Source organism: Zeugodacus cucurbitae, chromosome 3 (assembly GCF_028554725.1).
Source record: "Zeugodacus cucurbitae isolate PBARC_wt_2022May chromosome 3, idZeuCucr1.2, whole genome shotgun sequence".
Classification (NCBI taxonomy): Eukaryota; Metazoa; Arthropoda; class Insecta; order Diptera; family Tephritidae; genus Zeugodacus; species Zeugodacus cucurbitae.
The window spans coordinates 5,776,846-5,794,735 of NC_071668.1; the positions used below are offsets into that span (position 1 = coordinate 5,776,846).

The following is a 17,890-nucleotide window of genomic DNA, read 5'->3' on the forward strand; positions in this document are numbered from 1 at the left end:
CGCCTCTTCAATGATATTAGTGAGTATGCATTATTGTTAATAATAATTATTGCATGCACTTTAACACTTTTTATTAAACGATTTTTTTTTTCAAATATAAATATTAGCATATATTTAATTGTGATTGCATGTTTTTTATTTTTATTATATTTTTATTAATGCTGTATGTGTACTCCTATAATATATGCATATGCAACAGTTAACATTCAGATTATTTGCAGAGCGTAAGCATACATATGTTTTATATATACAAATAATGTTTATAATTTTAATGTTTGTGAATATATGTATGTGTGTATGTATGTATGTATATAGTCGACAGTTTGATGATTTATTGATACATTTTTATTAATATAGGTATTTATTTATTATTTTTTCGGTTGATTTGTTATATTATTTGGTAATACGCAAAAACACTTTCGAAATAACAATTGTATAACTATATATTTTTTACAGTGTATTTAGTAAATGTATGTATGTACGTTGGTATAATTTCCATGCCATTGAACGTTAATAACTCTTTATAATTATATATTTATATGTATGTATTAATGTAAATTCTATTTCATTTTGGAACTTGAGCCCAATCCACAAAAGGTTGCTTATGCCTACTATATTTCAGTTGAACGTTTATATATTTTATATTTTCTGCTGCTAAATATGCTCTTGGAAGTACAAGCTGTTTGTATAAATTCACAAATCTGTTTTTGACAATTTTCCGATTTGAAAGTAACAAAGTTGTTGTTGTTAAAAATAAACATAAAAAATAATAAATTAAAAATATAATACTTTCAATAAATTAATAATTTTTAAGTAAACTTTATGCTAACAAAAGTTGAGATTCTTTAGAAAAAAAATTTATTAATTAAAATTAAAATTTTCCAATTGAAAATTTTCTGTTAAAAAAAAAATATTGATGTGTTTTAGGATAATATTAAAATTAAAACACTTTCAATAAATTTAACAGAATAAATTAATTCTTCTTAAATTAATTTCGAACATAAGTTGAGAATTGAATTTTTTTTAAATTAAAGTTTTTAGTATTTTACGGATTTTTGTTTTTTGCTATAACTTTTAAACTCCATTTAAACCGTCTAGTGGTACCTATTTTTTAAATAATAAATAAAAACTTTATTACAAAATATTCAATTGTAAATTAAATTAAAATTAATTCGAACACGAGTATTTTTGTTTTTCTATTTTGATTTTATCACTGATTACATAATTTCATGGATTTATCTTCGTATAAAGCCATAGTAGTACTTTATTCATATAGTATTAATTATTTAAATATAAGCAAAATACATGTCAAAGAGCTGCATATTGTCTCGAAATTTTGTATAGTTATAAGAAATATTTTAATGTGATAATTGTTTGCTTTAACTGTCTTTTTGCTTTGTTTTGTATAATCCACATTGTTTTATAAAACATTTAAATCATTTACAAATATGTAATTATTTTTCGTTTTTGCAAATTATTAGATTGTACTGCTGTGAAGCAATTGAAAATATATGATATGTGAAAGTGAAAAAAAAGTTTTTTAAACAAAATTTCAAATTAAGCAAAAATATTAAAAAAATATTTTTATTTAATTGTAATTTTAACGCTTCCCATATATGATTTCAATATATGATACAAATAAATATAAAGGTCAAAGGGTGAATTGAAAATAAGTTATTTTCGAATTTTAAATTTTCTATTTTTAAATTAAAAATAATAAAAATTTTTTCAGTGTAGAGTTTAGAAAACAATAATTTGCATTACACTGCCCTTTTAGAGTATATAGTTCACAAATAATCTTTTCTTTTTATAGCTTAGACAAAAAATAACGTTTAACATATGCTACATTGAATGAGTCTAATACATAATTTAATGCTATAAATTTTTTTATATTATATATATTTATATATGTATGTATATGTATTTATTTTTTTAATTTTAATTTTTTTTGTTATAATTCTAAAGTGCCGCGTTACAGTAGTAATACTTTTCATTTCCATTTCCATTTTTTAATATTTTTTTCTGATTTTTTTCTAATTTTTAAACAAAATTTTTTAAACATTTTTTTTAAACTTTCATATAATCTTTTTAATTACTACTATTACTTGTATGACCTTTACCAACTTATGCTTACATGTCAGCGCCAAAGACTCGTTACACGTTTCCTGTAAAAAAACAAGCGTGGAAATATACAAGATAACAGTATTTTAACATACTTTTTTTTTAATATGAATACATTCAATTTTATTTTTTAATGGAAAAAAATAAAAAAATAAAAATAAATAAATAAAAAATCAATCGTTAACTTTTCAAAGAAACATAAACGGTTTATTAAAACATATGCCAGTTTATTATATTATAGAATTCAATTAGATCTATTACAAACAAATTATAACATTAATATAAGTTTACGCAGAGTTTATGGGAAAATAATAATTGTATATATAATAACTACATGTTTATATTATAAATAGCAAATACTATGTTGCTTGGATTTTTATTAAAATTAAAATAAAAAATATACACGTTGTTTCAAAAGAAAACAATAACAAAAACCAAAATATAACACAATTAATGTAAATGTAAGATTTCAACTAAATCATTGCAAAAACGAAATCGAATTTAAACGCATGTTGTTGCGTGCGCTTAGAGCACTTAAAGTGTAATCACTGTATATTCGGGTGTGAGCATTCTAAGGATACTAAAAATTATACTCAATCATGTACATACATATAAATAATAGAACAGCAAAAATCTTAGCATGAAATGACAAACATTCGAAAAGAAAAGAAAACGAAAAAAAACTTGTTTCAAGTTATCACTATAAAATATGACGTATAAAATATGAAAGTCTTTACAAATTAAGCCTAAAGATTACTAAATTGACCCGATGTGGCGATTTCAATTTATTATTTAATAATTACAAAGCAAAATATTGGAATGTGCGCGTTAATTTACAATGGAAATAATAAAATTATTTTTGTAATGAGAAAAAACCAAAGAGCTGCGCAAGAGTTATGCACATGGACTGACTGCCTAGCAGTTGTGCTTAATTAAGGCCATATGAGAAGATAAGCTTGGAAATTGAGACACACTAGCAATAAATTTTTGTTTTTCTGTAAAAAATTTTCGCCTTAAATATGCACAAATGCTATGTAAGAGGTTGTGTGTGAGAGAGCGTAGCGTGCGCAAAAGAAACGTTAAATAACTTAAGCTACTTTGAGAGTATTCAACTTAAAATTTACATTTTTTTTAATTAGACATATAATAAATAAATAAATATATAATTTTACATTATTTTTTCAAATCATTTAAAACTCGGCATTATTTGACATTGTGCGCCTTCTTACCGGAGGTTACAAATGGCCCAACGTAATTGCTAGGAAATAGACCGGATAAACCATTCAACTCGCCACGCCACCATTCAGGTTCGTCACGTCCCAACACGCTGATAATATCATCTTTCTCAAACGAAAGTTCATCGTCGTTTTGTGCCTTGTATGGATACAATGCAATGACTTTGTCTGCAATGAAGCAAATATATTTGTGAATTCAAAAAAAAAATATGTTTTAACTCAAAAGAGGGCGCACCTAGTATTTGTTCTGTCATCTCGATACGACTACCCGACACAGGTGTATTACGCCCACTATTGCGGCCACCTTGCAAAACCTTCACATATGTGGCGGGGAACCAACCGATTTGGCGACGTCGGCCTTTCGCCTGCAATTCACCTTCCCACCAGCCCGAATCGGTCTTCTTGCGTATCATAATCAATTGTCCACGTGTGAGTGAGAGTTGTTCCGGGCTTGTAGCCTCGTATGGTGCAATAACTTGTGCGATTTCCGAACGTTTGGCGCGCATACCCTGATGCAGAGAGAAAAATTATATTAAATACTAATATGCAAGCACAATAGAGAGAGTAAAAAGTGCTGCAGTTAAAATTGTTAACTTTTGTACGTGACTAATAAACAACAACACAAATAATACAAACTGATGATGTAAAACTACAAATGTCGGTTCATATATAATATAAAGGATAAAGGATGTTAACAAATTATTTACAGGCGTCATGGAAGAGGTGCGTGACATTGGGCGACTAAACGATTCCGCAGACTCATTCTGACTCTTCGATTGTGTATTGATTTGTGAGACTTCAGTGTCCAAGTCTTCATTTGTACGCGTCTCTTCGGCAGCTGCAGCGGCGTCTGTATGATCAATTACACTATCAGTTGCAGTTGTTATGCCGCTATTGAATTTCTGTTGTTGTTGTTGTTGTTGTTGTTGTTGTGTTGCTGTTGCAGTTGGTACTGCTGTTATTGTTGCTGTTGCTGTGTCATTACTTGTGAATTGTTCGTGTGGTGTTGTGGCTGCTATGGCGGCGACACTATCGGTCGTATCGGTTGCGTTGCCATTTTCCTGTGAAATGTTACAAAAGGCGGCAATGGAGCGCAGCATTTGAAGGAAATGTGGAAAAGCAATTTGTATATATAAATTGTTAGTAGTATTACAAAAATACATAAATATGCATGTACGATATGTATGTTGAAAATGCAAATATACGCAATGTGTGTTTATATGATAAATGATGATGGGATGCTTGGAGCAACAGGAAGCTAGTAGTATATGTGTCACAAACCGTTTCAACACTAATGACAGCTACTAGTCCTTTAACTATAAACAAAACCAAACAACAATTTTTCATTTATAACTACTTACCTTTTGCTCATCAAAGGCACCGGCAATGTCCAACGCTGCATCTGTTGCTGTCGTACCAACGTCCGCTTTTTGCACATAGTTCGACGGGAACATACCTGTGCGTGTGCCAATTGTGCCGGTCCACCAATCGCCTTCTTTCTTAATCACCATTACCATTTCGCCGGCATTGAAACTCAAATCGCCAGCTTCAGTGGACTGATATGGATATGCCGCAATGTAATACTCCACCTCACCGTTGTGTGCATCCGTGCCGAGACTAAAAAAAAGTAACAAACGCATTAGAACATAAAGTTAAATAAATTGTATTCACTGCCATCAATTCTGCTTGAAAATATTGTCCGAACCACTTTACCTCTGGCTGTTGTCGTTGAAGGCGTCTTGTGCTGCATAACCGCTTAACTGTTCATTCGTATCTGACTCGGCTGTAATGGGTTGTGTCGTTGTGGCGCTCGTATATTCATCTTCCATTTTCTCCACGTACGTTTCTGGGAACCAGCCAGTGTGTCCGTTTATCTCACCAGCCAACCAACCGGGTTCGGCATTCTGCTCCAACGGCACCAGTATGATATCGCCTGGTACAAAAGTAATTTCATCCTGATTTCGTGCGGTAAACTCATAAACCGCACGATATTTGACAAAACCTTCGGGTGCGGGTCCGGAGGTATCTACAGATGCCGCAGCAGTTGTAGCAGTTGTCTCCGTCAAGGCGGCCGTATCATTTGTGAGTGCATACTGATCGACGCTGGTACCCCAGGCGCTTGAACCCGTGTCCCAGGCGCTCGTTACAGCCGAAACATTATCATTCTTTTTGTTATACTTCAACTCAAGCACTTGTGTGCGTTGCGTGTCATAATCGGCGTATAATTCTTCGCATTTGGCGATTAAAGCCGATAATTCGCCTTTCACTTCAGCCACCTGCACATCGTTGGAATTGATATCTTCCTTTTTGGATTCGATTTCTTTGCGTATATTTTCCACTTTGTCCTTCAGTTGCTTGATGATTAACTGTAAACAAAAAATTAAACAAATTTTTAGTAAATTTGGAGTGATTTCAGAAAATAGCGCTGTGACTGTATTTACTTGTTTGTTAGCGAAAGCAGCAGTTAATTGCTCCTGTTGATTTGCATCGGTAGCGCCACTCAAAGCAATACTCTTACTTTTTGCATCCCATTTGGCGCGCTCCTGTGTCAGCTGTAGCAACTTGGCATTTTGCTCTTTTATGCGCGCTTTGAGTTGAGACATTTCCGACATGGAGGTATCTCGCTGTGAGCGCATACCATCGATTATGGTTTTAACGTTTGTCACACCGGCACGTGTGTCGCAAATCTTTTGTGACAAATCTTTAATCTAAAGAATTACATATTTTATTAGTTTTCGCATGTTTAACTTTGTATATTGTCCAGTTACCTTCTCGTTAAGTGTGCTCAGTTCAACATTAAGTTGTGTATTGTGCGCTTTTTGTTTCAAGACACGTTCCTGTTCACGTTGCTTTTGAGCGTTCATCTCTGCTATACGCGCTTGTTCCCACTCCATTTGTCGCTGCTTTTCCAACTCCCTAAAAAAGAACACTTTAGCAAATTATCCAAAGCACATATTACTTTCTATTCTATTTACTTTCTGGCCGCTTCTTTAGCTTCGAGCTCGCGTTTTCGTTGTTCTTCCTTTTCCATTTCCAATTCACGTTGCTTTTGCAATTGTCGTTCTAATTCCTCCTGTTGTTTGCGCTCGGCCTCTAGCCGTGCCTTTTCGCGTTTTTCCGCCTCCTCGCGTTCCTTGCGCTCGCGCTCTTCCTTTTCTTTACGCTGTTGATCCTGCAGTAATTTACGTCTTCGATCCAACTCTGCTTGGCCTTTGTCAAAGTTCTCTTTGCGTTTGTCTTCAAACGTTGCTGCAAGAAGAATAAATAATAACATTAGTTCACCGTTTCTATTTCAATTTTCATTTATTTTACTTTGAGGAAGGCCTGCAGCCGGATCTGCATCAACTGCACCTTGCGATGAAACTGATGCATGACGGGAAGCTGGTGTGGATCCAGCGCGCGAACCCGGTCCTGATATGGAACCTTGACGAGATTTGGTTTTTCGATAACTGGGTGGTATCCAATCGATGGGCAATGTAACTGGCACCTTTTCGCCATTCATGGCTTTGTCACAGAGGAACATAGCCAAAATGAATTCGTCACAACTTAGTCTACCATCTGAGTCCAAGTCGGAGAGTGTCCAAATCTGGGCGAGTGTGGCTTGTGGCAATTTGCTTTGTACGAGTATACTGCGCGCCTGTGCGCCGGTCAAATAACCAGAACGCGTACGATCAGTTGCGTTGAAGACTTGTGTGTACTTACGCTTCGCTGGACCCTTGACAGCCCACTCGCTTTGACTGTTTGAATTGAAATAAAATGAATATTCATTAAACACTAAACCATAAAATAAATGTATTCCAAGGAGCTACTTACGGTGATTCGATAGATGGCGCACGCTCTGATATTGACATATGTCGACTGGGTGGATTACTCTGTGGTGGAGTTGGTGTGGCTGGTAATTTGGAAACCTCATTGCTGTTAGGTGGCGAAACTATTTTTCCAGCTGGCAACACACCACTGGCAACTGGTGGAATACCAGGTATCATAGCTGGTGGTACGACACCAGCCGTTGCAGCTACTGACATTGGCACCATACCAGGAACTGGAACTCCACCTGCCACTGGCGGCACAATGCCGGGCATTACTCCAGGTATGGCACCTACACCAGGTACATTTGGAATAACCGAAGCACCTACTGGCATGACGCCAGGTTGCATTACACCGCCAGGGAGAACTGCTGCATTGATTGGCATTTGCCCGGGTATTACTGTAGCTGGAACACCAGAGACCACACCGGTAGCCATTGTAGCTGGTAGAGCTTGTGGTAACACACCTGGTAATGTGCCCGGAACAATACCTGGCACAGCGGGTACAGCACCTGGCAAGGTTGCGCCCGATATCGGTACACTGGAAACTACACCAGGTATTGTAGGAGGCTTAACAACAGCAGACATTGATTTGAGCGGATCTAGTGGACTCAAACTTCCGGCGCCGGTGGGCGTCATTGTTGGCGTAGTTCCCACTGTGGTTAGCGAAGCAAGTAATGTGGGTGGTAAAACCTTCGGTACATCCATGCCACGTAGCTTTAAATTAATCAATTTACATGCAATACTAAACTCATTGATGTTCATTTTTCCATCGGAATCTGTGTCTGCCAGAGCCCTAAAACGTTAACGTAAAAAAAACATATTTTAAATAAAATATAATATTATTATATGCATATTTCCGTAGTGTAGTCTTATTATATTATTTATAGACACATTTTAAACTTTATATCTTTGCCGGGCTTTACAATACGAAATATTGATAACGCCGTTCGCGTATGCTGACTCACCATATTTGTCCGAGTATTAGCGGTGGCAATTGTGATTGTAAAAAGAAGCCTTTCGCTTGTGCACCAGTCACAAATCCTCCTTGTGGTTGTAGTGCTTTAAATTGCTCCTGATACTTGAGCTTCTCCCTTTGGGTTATCACCCACGGATCAACCGCAGCGTTCATTGCAGAAACAATTCAAACGTTTACTCGATAATAGTCGTTCTACTTTCGTTGAAGTCAAATCAATAGCGGAAGAAAGCTTGAGCGTTTTAAGCTGCAATCACTGACGATCCTTTCAAACGACACTGTTTTCCACTGACTTCAGTCGTCGCACAATTATACAACTTTTTTGCTATTTTTACACTTTCTCAGTAGAGCTCAGCTTCGTTTTTGTTATTCTCTTATCGTATGTATTCCTTAACGCCCCCTTAGTGCCTTGGCCTTATCAGCTTTTTCCCCTATTACCTGCCCCCTCTTTTATTGTGTACACCGAATTATGTGAGGCTACTATTATTGTGAATACAGAGGGGAGGAGTAAAAATCTAAAATATGTAAAAATCAATTAGCTTTGCTCATTTTTACGGAAAACATACTTTTTTAAAAAATAGAGTTTATTAACTGCACGTATATAAAATGGGCTACGACGATAATAAATTGACTGCTTAAAGTATGTATGATGCGTTAAATTGTATTGGACTAATTAAACAAAACTTATTTGAACAAATAAATTCTAGAAGTGATTAATGAATTGGATGTTTTGTAATATTTTTTACAGAATTATTACTTTATAATGCTTTTAAACTGCACAGAAAATTTTATTTCTCCCAAACTTTTTCGCGACACTTAACTTTTTCACGAATCTAATAAACGTCACACCGAATCAATAAATCGAATTGGAACGGAGATGCCAGTCGTAAAAATCGCTCGAATCTATCGTCTGGTTAATGATATCGATAAAAGCTACTAGAGAATTTATTATAATTGTATTTATTAATTATTCTGAATCCAACTTCTATATATATCTTAGAATATTATAAACTGTCTATTTTATATAGATTCTAAGCCAGCTTTCAAAATTTAAACTACAATTATCAATGTAAACCATAGACATAATTCGGACTAGATATACTACCACCAAATGTTAATATTTATAATAATCGATCATTGTTTGTTACTTTAAAATAGTACTAAGAGATTTTAAAGTTATTTAAAAGAGAGATAGATTTTTAATTATTATTCAAGTTCAAATTATTGAAGGTCTATACGTTGGATAAGCAATTAAAATTATTTAATACATTCAATTGCATCCCTGACGAATTGAGGTTACGTTTCGCAGCATGGCATTTCGTTCACTTTTAATTTGGCTGGCACGGCGTGCATTTGTAAAAATAACTAATCTCTGGTAAAATTTAAAATTACTGCGCGATTTACTTATTTTATTAATAAAAAATGGGTACTTCAGAAGACGACGAGAATTCCAATGCAAGTGATGAAGAGCAGGAATTCGATGAAGAAAATTCCGGCGATGCAGAAAATTCGGGTGATGAAGAAGTTGAGGAAAATGATGAAGATGAGGAAGACGACACTGAAAGTGCAGATAATGATATAGCCGCAGGAGACGTCGAAACTACTGTCACATGGAAGGAACTCGTAAGTATTAAAAAATATAATAATACCTTATATAATAATGAAATGTGTTATATTGTAGGGCTTAACGGACGCGTTGTGTCAGGCATGTGAAGAGTTGAAATGGAAAGCGCCATCAAAGATACAAAAGGAAGCTATACCTGTAGCATTGCAAGGAAAAGATATAATCGGTTTGGCTGAAACTGGTTCTGGCAAGACAGGTGCTTTTGCTTTACCAATATTGCATGCGTTGCTGGAGAATCCCCAGCGATATTTTGCGCTGATTCTAACGCCCACACGAGAATTGGCGTTTCAGATATCTGAACAGTTTGAAGCACTTGGTGAGTTATTATGCTACGTTGGTATGACTGTTAGTACGGCCTTCCCCGCTACCAATACAGTATTTATTATTTAAGCATGCAATGATGTAAAAATTTATTTTGATTTTTTTACGTGAAATCATTTATTTTAGTTTCGTCACTACCTCTGAGCTATAATTTATTTTAAATTTTATGAACATTTTATGTTTCATATACTAAATAAAAGTTACATTTCAGGGAGTTCGATAGGCGTGAAATGTTGCGTTGTTGTTGGTGGTATGGATATGGTCTCCCAAGCGTTGCAGCTTGCCAAGAAACCGCATATAATTATAGCTACGCCTGGACGTTTAGTTGATCACCTTGAAAACATGAAAGGATTCAATTTGAAAGCTATAAAGTACTTGGTAATGGACGAAGCAGATCGAATTTTAAATATGGATTTCGAGGTGGAACTGGATAAAATATTGAAAGTATTGCCACGTGAACGCCGAACATTTTTGTTCAGTGCTACCATGACAAAGAAAGTGAAGAAATTGCAACGTGCTTCATTGAAAGATCCCGTTAAGGTGGAAGTCTCTAACAAGTATCAAACAGTCGAGCAACTCCAACAATACTATGTCTTCATACCGGTTAAATACAAAGATGTTTATTTGGTACACATAATTAATGAATTGGCTGGCAACAGTTTTATGATATTCTGCAGTACCTGTGCAAACACTGTCCGCACAGCACTGATGCTACGTGCTTTGGGTCTCGCTGCCATACCACTACACGGTCAAATGTCGCAGAATAAACGTTTAGCGGCATTAAATAAGTTTAAAGCGAAAAATCGTTCAATACTCATTTCGACAGACGTGGCATCGCGTGGTCTTGATATACCCCATGTTGATGTGGTCTTAAATTTTGACATACCAACTCATAGTAAAGACTACATTCATCGTGTTGGTCGTACGGCGCGAGCGGGACGCTCTGGCAAAGCTGTTACTTTTGTTACACAATATGATGTGGAATTGTATCAACGCATTGAACATTTACTTGGTAAACAGTTGCCATTATATCCTTGTGAGGAAGACGAAGTTATGGCGCTGCAAGAGCGTGTGGGCGAGGCACAGCGCACAGCGAAGTTGGAGCTCAAAGACTTGGAGGATAGTAAGGGTAGTAAAAAGGGTAAATTTAAGAAAGGGGGAGATGATTACGATGATTCTGAAAATTTCTCTGGTGCTCGCAAGCGTATGAAACCTCAGGGTGGCCCTGGGGGCAAGAAAAATTGGAAGAAAGCGAAAAGGAAGTAATCTCTGTAAGATCATTAGTAGTTAATATAAAGTCTTTGTAAGGCAGTATTTGTTAATAATTTGAAAATAAATAATCTAAGCATGTATTTTATAACCAAATGTCTTATTTTTTTATTTAGCAAATACTCAATCGTTCTGTTCAAACTGTTTTAAACATCTCGTAAGCTAACCTTTTTTATAACAATTATTAGAGTCCGACCGATTAAACTTGGTTGGGCGTCGGCCAAAAATTTAGAATCCGTCAGACACTATTAATTATACGAATAGCCCAAAATTGAGAATTTCGACGTTTTTTAAAGAAATTTAAAGTTCTATCCGTTCCTTATCGCTAACGCTTAAATTTTCGAATATAAAAAAAATGAAAACTAAAGTTGATTGATTTATTAAAATTTGTGAAAGTCTTTAATTTTCTTAATTAAGTGTATATAATTTTCACTAGGTTATCAATTACATCGATATTAACTAAAAAATTTAATTTATTATTTGATTTTACATCTCAGCTATTTTCAGTTTCATGCGCTGAATTTCAGTTTACATACAAATTACACTATATAACCCACGACAACCTTTTATGCTGCAAATGGGAGATTTACATATCTACATATTTATCATACAAGAGCTAAGTAAAGATCAAAAGTTTATAGAAAGAAGGCGTAATCTCAATATGTATTGCACTGTATATCAAAAAGTTCGCATACACCCTCGTCTTTCGTCAACACGAAATTGTAATCTTCATGTGGGGGATTTAACTGAATTAGTGGCGCGTTTTCTGAAATGATTCCAACAGGTATTGTTACAATCTAATACAGAAATAGAAAATATTTACCTAAATTAGGATCGTCTGGGAAAAATCTACGCAATGAGTGTTCTGCTAAAGAATTTTTAAAAATTATTCGTGCAGCAAGTTGATTCTCTAATTCATCTTGTTCTTTTTTATGTTCGGGATTGCAAAAGTACGTATGTTCATCGGTGACTAGAGTGGCTTTATTTGATTGGGAGCTTGATTCTGAACAATTGGATGAAGATGGTGACGGTGTTTCCAAGCGGGAAATTAGCGGCGCCGTTTCGAGTTTTGGTGCTATGCAGGTGCCTTGTTCGGTTACCAGCCGCACATCTACTTTCCCACCATTATCCAATGAAACGTATAAAGATTTCTGTGTTGTATTGAATATATAAATTTTCGTCAGGTCCTGTTAAAGTCGGTGTAAAAATATCTATACATACATGTGAAGGTTCTATTTTCACCTCATCGTCATGATTGGGTATTACCAGCACAACATTTTCTCCATATATTGAAAGCAAGTCATCACGGGTCACATATGCATACGATTTATTTACTTCGTCTTGTTTAATGTATTTCAAATTACGCCTTGCGTATTCTAATTTGAGATCCACATCGGCTTCAAGCGCTTTCAAATGCTTGGCTCGCGCATGCGCCGCTCTTAAACTATGATGGCCCGTACTAGTATTCAGTGCGCCTCTATAAATGTATAAATGCAATATTAGAATATGTAAGAATGTACTATTATATAATATAGAAATATTACCGCCATCGCACTGTGCTGCTGTGCCTAGTCTTCTCGATTAAGCCAACACCTTCTAAAACATTTGTTATATCGTAAATTCTACGCTTCTGGACATCCAAAAGCTCAGTTGCCTAGAAATAATCAAATATACTTCACTGATGCACACATATATATACAATATATGCTTATAGTTTTAATTACATTACCGATGAGCAATGATATGACGATTACTGTCATATACGAATAGTAATATTTTGAACTTGAATTGCATAGAACTTTTATTACAGTGAAAGCGCCAAATATATTGGGCGCTGTTCACCACCCCCACCACTTAATATACAAACTTATAGATTTCCCAAAGCATACTTCTAGACAATTACCTCTTTGAGATCAATGCGTCCATTGTTCCATTTCATCAACTGGACGAATTTTTGGGTAAGTGCCACTAGAGAACCGACCGCGCGCTGCTGTTGTTCTTGCCTTGTTGGGGTGGGCGCGGAATCGTTCACCACCATTCGTTCGCTCATCATCGTATCTTTCACAATGTTTGCATCTATGGTGCGTCCGCAATTATTAAAGTTCCACTTGTTGTAAAATTAAATTGAGTTTCAGAATAAACAATTTATTTCAATTTAGTCAATTTCCTACAAAATATTTTATTGTAGCGCGAATATTTATGATAAATAGAACTAAACTTTCAACACTGCCGCCATTTCGTCTTCTTCTTCTTTGAAAATTCATTGCTGTTCGCAAGAGATCACAATAGCACAGTTTATATATGTTTTTAATATTCTTACGATATCGATGTTATGCAGTAAAATATTTAAAATAAATTTGTGGTTCTATTGTATTTCATTGAAAAAACATAACACAATGAATTAGTTTTTCTTATTTAAGACACACATAATTATTTTAAATATTGTAAATAGTTGCATGGCATCCTCTTTAGCAACGGAGGGACATCTGTCGGGAAAATTAGCTTATCACTTACATTTAGCCCACCTCCCATATTTCATCAACTATATGTTTTCCTCGTGATTTTCGTTAGCGTGCAGCAGAAAACGTTGAATTTATTTATATATTTGCAAATTAATTTATTTTTCTTAAAATGTCTGCAAAAAAAGCGCGTCCACGCCTTTCCAAGGGCATCCTCGAGATGAAGTTCATGCAACGCACGAAGGCGAAAGTAGATAAAGAGATCGAAGAGGCAGAGGGCCGGGAAATGTACTCGCAAGAAATCACACAAAAAATGTTGAACAGCAATTCAAACTATATAATGGAGCCGAGTTTCGTGCATTGCGAAAATCTTATTGAGGGTCGCCTCAGTTTCCGCGGCATGAATCCGGAAATAGAACGTCTTTTAGAGTTGGAACAGGCTGAAAAAGCAGCCAATACACGACATGAGCAACCCACTGAGGTGTCTGACAAGTATATGGCTACATTTTATAACGCACAGCAGGTGACAATGCAAAAGAAATTCCAAACAAAGGCACAATTCAAAGCAAAACGCAATCACGTTGATAAAAAGACATGGCAAGGTAAAAAACCTAGGTTCCAAAAGCCGCAAGAGGACGATGCTGAAGATGATAACAATAAATAGAACTAGTACAAACAATTTTAAATTGTAACTTAAAAAAATTCTAAACATTAATAACAATGTTTTGTATACATTAATTAGTACTTTGTTTTTATTTTAAATATATTTCGTTTTTCAAACATCATAAAGATAAAGTAAATAATTTGTCAGTAATTTACTCAGTTTTAACAGCTTGTATGGCGTAGCACATTATGTTTGAATTAATCCATCGCCAGCGTCTACGAATAACATCATATGTGAAGCCATTTGTCAGTACAGTTTGACAATTCACTGAAATGAACAGGTGCAAGAAATTTCAAATAATAATACAATTAATCTTTCCATTTTGAAAAACACCTACATGCAGATAGTATACGTTGCACATCTAACGGTGTGGCTAATTTTTCCCAGTGATGAGTGTTTTTCGGTGCGATACCAAATACATATTCTGCCAGAAAAATTCCGCCTATCCATAGTGGAATAGTTTTGTTCATGGTGGTAATGAATATTGAGCCTCCTGGCTGAAAATATGATAAATATGTATATAAAAATTTTTTATACAATAAGAATCATACCTTCAATGTCTGCACACAATGTGTTAAGAATCCTGCTTTATCATCAATGTGTTCCAACACCTCTGAGCACACTACTGCATCGTAATGGTTCAAATTTGTTTTTGCATGTACCTCAATGGGCTCTATTTTGTAATTTACATTATTCTTCAAATCTGTACTATGATTCTCTAAATGTTCCCTTGCTGTTTTTATGACGTCTTCACCCAAGTCCACACCCGTAACATTTGCACTAAGGCGTGCTAATGCCTCTGTTAAAATACCGCCACCACAACCCACTTCTAATATGGACTGATTCTGTAAGACTTTAGTGGTGTTTACTAATGCAGCATCTACATTGCCGCGTGCTACAATACCGTCACGTATAAAAGGCACTCTATATTGAATAATTTATTATAGTATATAACGTATTTCAATAAAAAATTCGGCAGTTTACCGCAGTTCGTTAAGTTTATGTAGACTTTGCATTGGCCCATTTAAATTCCACCAGTTGGCTGATAAGTTTGCATGATGATCAATTTCCTTTTGTGTGCTAGCTGAATGTGTCTGTCCCCTCTGCGTTTGACCATTCGCTGTCGAAGTGTACGTCTTATTGGCGGTTATTTGTGCAAATTGCAGATGAGAAGTACCAATCAACAAATGTCTGCAAAAAATTTATTAGTTTTTGAAATACAATAATTTTATGTTACAACCTTTGAATTTTCAATAAAGGGCATAACATTTTGAGTTCTTTAATGTGTTATTATTGCAAATAATATCGAATTCTACACTTTTAAACACACTAATTAAAATTTTACATTTAATACACTTTATGCATTTTGAAATAAATAAATACAGATCATATGGAAATGACAATCAATCGTGCTGCCGGCAGGTTGCCATATTCGAGGCACAACAAGAGAACAAGATAAACTGTGCAGTACAATTGCAACAATATTATACATTTGATACAATAATTATAATATTAATTTAATGATTTTGTTGTGTTTTCTCTATATGAATGAAAATAAATGAATTTATCTGCTGAGACAGCTATAAATGCATGTGTAATTTTAAAATATATTGTGAGCCTTGTGTTCATTTTGACATTAGTATACATATATCCGGCTGGAGTAGAACTTCACAGTCAAATAAAAATTCAAAATTAATTAAATTAAATTACAAATAGTGCTAAACAAAAAGCAGAAAGTGCATAGTGATTGCTGCCAGCAAATGCAAAAAAGGTTATATTGTAGTGTTTGTGTTGGTTATGTTATATTTTGTTGGCAGAGCGACAACAACATTGAGTACTGGGTGATAATGGTTTATGGTTTTCATATACAATTTTAATTTAAACAAGGTAAATTTAACTTATTTTTAGTGTAGAAAGCTTTACATTAACAGTTTCAAAATAATTTAAACAGCTTTAGTAGCGTGTAGAGCATAGCTCATTTTGGTAGTATCAATCCAACGCCAACGCTTCTGAAACACATCGTAAGCGAAGCCATTCAGCGCTATAGTCTGACAATTTACTGAAATTATGTATAATTAATATAAATAATGTGTTAATAAGTAATGTAAGTAATGTAATACTCACATGCAGTTAGCATTTGCTTTACATCTTCTGGTGCTATCAGTTTACGCCAGTGATGTGTATTTCTCGGTGCCACACCAAATACGTATTCTCCTAAAATAATGCCTTTGACCCACAGTCGTACGGTTTTATTCAAGGTCGTTATAAATATGGAACCACCTGGCTGTGATGTTCATCAAAACGTAAATTGGTTAATTTTTAATGTAAATAAAGTTTAAGTAAACTATAAACTATACCTTTAAAGCCTTAACGCAATCCTTTAAGAAAGCTTCCTTCTCGTCAATGTGTTCCAACACCTCTGAACACACAACTGCATCATAATGATTGGTATATTTTGCTGCATGCTCCTCTATGGACTCTGTTTTATATGTTATACGCTCTATTAGTGCGGGACTGTGTTCCTTTAAATGTTGCTGTGCCGTTAATATGACATCTTCGCCCAAGTCAACGCCGGTTACATTGGCATTTTGACGTGCTAATGCTTCCGTTAATATGCCGCCACCACAACCGACTTCTAATATATTTACACCTTGTAGCACTTCACTTTTATTTTTCAAACTCAAAGTGTCGTTGAAACCTTTTGCACTCAAGCCATTACACACGAAAGGTACTCTGGTGTAGTGAAAAATATTATTTAATTTTGTTAACGATACTTATCTGTAATACATATTTATGTATGTCTATATGTGCGCACCTTATTTCGTTAAGCTTGTGTAAACCATGTAACGGACCATTTAAATCCCACCAAGCCGCTGATAACGCCGCATGATGATCAATCTCTTTTTGTGTGCTGGCGTTAAAAGCCTTTTCATTGCTTGTTGCTTTCGGTGTTGCTGTATAAGTTGTATTTGAAGTTGTTTGTGCGTGTCGATAATTACTAAGCGTATTTTGCAAAAAACACCTGTGAAAGTATATTAATATTGTGCAATATATTTTTTTGCTTAATTTAAAAACCTTTGCGCTTGCAGTAAAGTTGGCAAAATTCTGACTGCTCTCAACGACATATTGCTTTTGAATGAACCGTATGCTTAATCCTTACAACACTTAAAAGGTAAAGTGAGCGCTTAAATATTTTATTACACTGTTAACGTGCTGAATATAACAGATAATAAAGTAACGCGCTGTAAAAATTAAAAATAATACTTACCTCTTAGCTTATCAGTGAATTGCACGTACAACAATAAACAACAACTATAAAAAACATACAATATATTATTTAAGTCTTATTAATTTTTGTTTTATTTACGTAGTTCAGTGGAAAATAAAAGTAAAATTACATATGTACTTAACAATA

At 34.6% G+C, this 17,890-nt stretch overlaps 6 protein-coding genes across 9 annotated transcripts; 2 read left to right on the plus strand and 4 right to left on the minus strand.

The window, feature by feature from the left end:
• Positions 1-1,948: 1,948 nt before the first annotated feature.
• On the minus strand, positions 1,949-9,040 carry LOC105214188 (intersectin-1). 4 transcript variants are annotated; one of them, XM_029041636.2, is made up of 13 exons: positions 8,896-9,040; positions 8,131-8,653; positions 7,170-7,958; positions 6,669-7,093; positions 6,332-6,605; positions 6,125-6,272; positions 5,798-6,064; positions 5,070-5,722; positions 4,718-4,973; positions 4,064-4,417; positions 3,592-3,865; positions 3,351-3,524; positions 1,949-2,165 (listed from the first exon to the last, which is right to left on the minus strand). In XM_029041636.2, the coding sequence occupies exons 2-13, from the start codon at positions 8,292-8,294 to the stop codon at positions 2,155-2,157; spliced, it is 3,789 nt and encodes a 1,262-aa protein (XP_028897469.2). In that variant the 5' UTR covers positions 8,295-8,653; positions 8,896-9,040; the 3' UTR covers positions 1,949-2,154. The 4 variants fall into 4 exon arrangements, with proteins under 4 accessions (XP_028897469.2, XP_028897468.2, XP_054082821.1 ...); XM_029041635.2 differs by lacking the exon at positions 1,949-2,165 and having other exon boundaries at positions 3,229-3,524; XM_054226846.1 differs by lacking the exons at positions 1,949-2,165; positions 8,896-9,040 and adding an exon at positions 8,705-8,841 and having other exon boundaries at positions 3,229-3,524.
• A 412-nt stretch (positions 9,041-9,452) lies between these two features.
• On the plus strand, positions 9,453-11,437 carry LOC105214189 (ATP-dependent RNA helicase DDX47). The gene is made up of 3 exons (XM_011187470.3): positions 9,453-9,761; positions 9,820-10,078; positions 10,295-11,437. The coding sequence occupies exons 1-3, from the start codon at positions 9,561-9,563 to the stop codon at positions 11,347-11,349; spliced, it is 1,515 nt and encodes a 504-aa protein (XP_011185772.1). The 5' UTR covers positions 9,453-9,560; the 3' UTR covers positions 11,350-11,437.
• Positions 11,438-11,724: 287 nt separating this feature from the next.
• LOC105214190 (transcription factor E2F2) lies at positions 11,725-13,627 on the minus strand. The gene is made up of 5 exons (XM_011187471.3): positions 13,256-13,627; positions 12,897-13,006; positions 12,574-12,829; positions 12,176-12,503; positions 11,725-12,118 (listed from the first exon to the last, which is right to left on the minus strand). The coding sequence occupies exons 1-5, from the start codon at positions 13,403-13,405 to the stop codon at positions 12,009-12,011; spliced, it is 954 nt and encodes a 317-aa protein (XP_011185773.1). The 5' UTR covers positions 13,406-13,627; the 3' UTR covers positions 11,725-12,008.
• A 229-nt stretch (positions 13,628-13,856) lies between these two features.
• LOC105214191 (M-phase phosphoprotein 6) lies at positions 13,857-14,549 on the plus strand. Its single transcript, XM_011187472.3, has one exon. It carries the CDS (start codon positions 13,984-13,986, stop codon positions 14,473-14,475), a length of 492 nt encoding a protein of 163 aa, XP_011185774.1. The 5' UTR covers positions 13,857-13,983; the 3' UTR covers positions 14,476-14,549.
• On the minus strand, positions 14,535-15,856 carry Coq3_1 (ubiquinone biosynthesis O-methyltransferase, mitochondrial). Its single transcript, XM_011187473.3, has 5 exons — positions 15,716-15,856; positions 15,460-15,666; positions 15,027-15,399; positions 14,813-14,972; positions 14,535-14,742 (listed from the first exon to the last, which is right to left on the minus strand). Exons 1-5 carry the CDS (start codon positions 15,742-15,744, stop codon positions 14,627-14,629), a joined length of 885 nt encoding a protein of 294 aa, XP_011185775.1. The 5' UTR covers positions 15,745-15,856; the 3' UTR covers positions 14,535-14,626.
• Positions 15,744-17,710, minus strand: LOC105214193 (ubiquinone biosynthesis O-methyltransferase-like). The gene is made up of 5 exons (XM_011187474.3): positions 17,551-17,710; positions 17,291-17,497; positions 16,833-17,208; positions 16,600-16,759; positions 15,744-16,534 (listed from the first exon to the last, which is right to left on the minus strand). The coding sequence occupies exons 1-5, from the start codon at positions 17,598-17,600 to the stop codon at positions 16,419-16,421; spliced, it is 909 nt and encodes a 302-aa protein (XP_011185776.2). The 5' UTR covers positions 17,601-17,710; the 3' UTR covers positions 15,744-16,418.
• Positions 17,711-17,890: the final 180 nt, after the last annotated feature.

Excerpts from the sequence above, each read along its gene's own strand:
- LOC105214188 (XM_029041635.2), bottom strand. The coding sequence starts at position 8,294 with ATGAACGCTGCGGTTGATCCGTGGGTGATAACCCAAAGGGAGAAGCTC. Across the intron at positions 7,094-7,169 it reads GCGCCATCTATCGAATCACC|TCAAAGCGAGTGGGCTGTCA; the intron begins GTAAGTAGCTCC and ends CAATTCAAACAG. Across the intron at positions 6,606-6,668 it reads GGCTGCAGGCCTTCCTCAAA|CAACGTTTGAAGACAAACGC; the intron begins GTAAAATAAATG and ends TTCTTCTTGCAG.
- LOC105214189 (XM_011187470.3), top strand. The coding sequence starts at position 9,561 with ATGGGTACTTCAGAAGACGACGAGAATTCCAATGCAAGTGATGAAGAG. Across the intron at positions 9,762-9,819 it reads CTGTCACATGGAAGGAACTC|GGCTTAACGGACGCGTTGTG; the intron begins GTAAGTATTAAA and ends GTTATATTGTAG. Across the intron at positions 10,079-10,294 it reads TGAACAGTTTGAAGCACTTG|GGAGTTCGATAGGCGTGAAA; the intron begins GTGAGTTATTAT and ends GTTACATTTCAG.
- LOC105214190 (XM_011187471.3), bottom strand. The coding sequence starts at position 13,405 with ATGATGAGCGAACGAATGGTGGTGAACGATTCCGCGCCCACCCCAACA. Across the intron at positions 12,504-12,573 it reads TGAAAATAGAACCTTCACAT|AAATCTTTATACGTTTCATT; the intron begins GTATGTATAGAT and ends AATACAACACAG. Across the intron at positions 12,119-12,175 it reads CCCAGACGATCCTAATTTAG|AAAACGCGCCACTAATTCAG; the intron begins GTAAATATTTTC and ends GAATCATTTCAG.
- LOC105214191 (XM_011187472.3), top strand. The coding sequence starts at position 13,984 with ATGTCTGCAAAAAAAGCGCGTCCACGCCTTTCCAAGGGCATCCTCGAG.
- Coq3_1 (XM_011187473.3), bottom strand. The coding sequence starts at position 15,744 with ATGTTATGCCCTTTATTGAAAATTCAAAG. Across the intron at positions 14,973-15,026 it reads ATTGTGTGCAGACATTGAAG|CCAGGAGGCTCAATATTCAT; the intron begins GTATGATTCTTA and ends TCATATTTTCAG. Across the intron at positions 14,743-14,812 it reads GCAACGTATACTATCTGCAT|TGAATTGTCAAACTGTACTG; the intron begins GTAGGTGTTTTT and ends TGTTCATTTCAG.
- LOC105214193 (XM_011187474.3), bottom strand. The coding sequence starts at position 17,600 with ATGTCGTTGAGAGCAGTCAGAATTTTGCCAACTTTACTGCAAGCGCAA. Across the intron at positions 17,498-17,550 it reads ACTTTACTGCAAGCGCAAAG|GTGTTTTTTGCAAAATACGC; the intron begins GTTTTTAAATTA and ends ATACTTTCACAG. Across the intron at positions 17,209-17,290 it reads CACAAGCTTAACGAAATAAG|AGTACCTTTCGTGTGTAATG; the intron begins GTGCGCACATAT and ends TCACTACACCAG.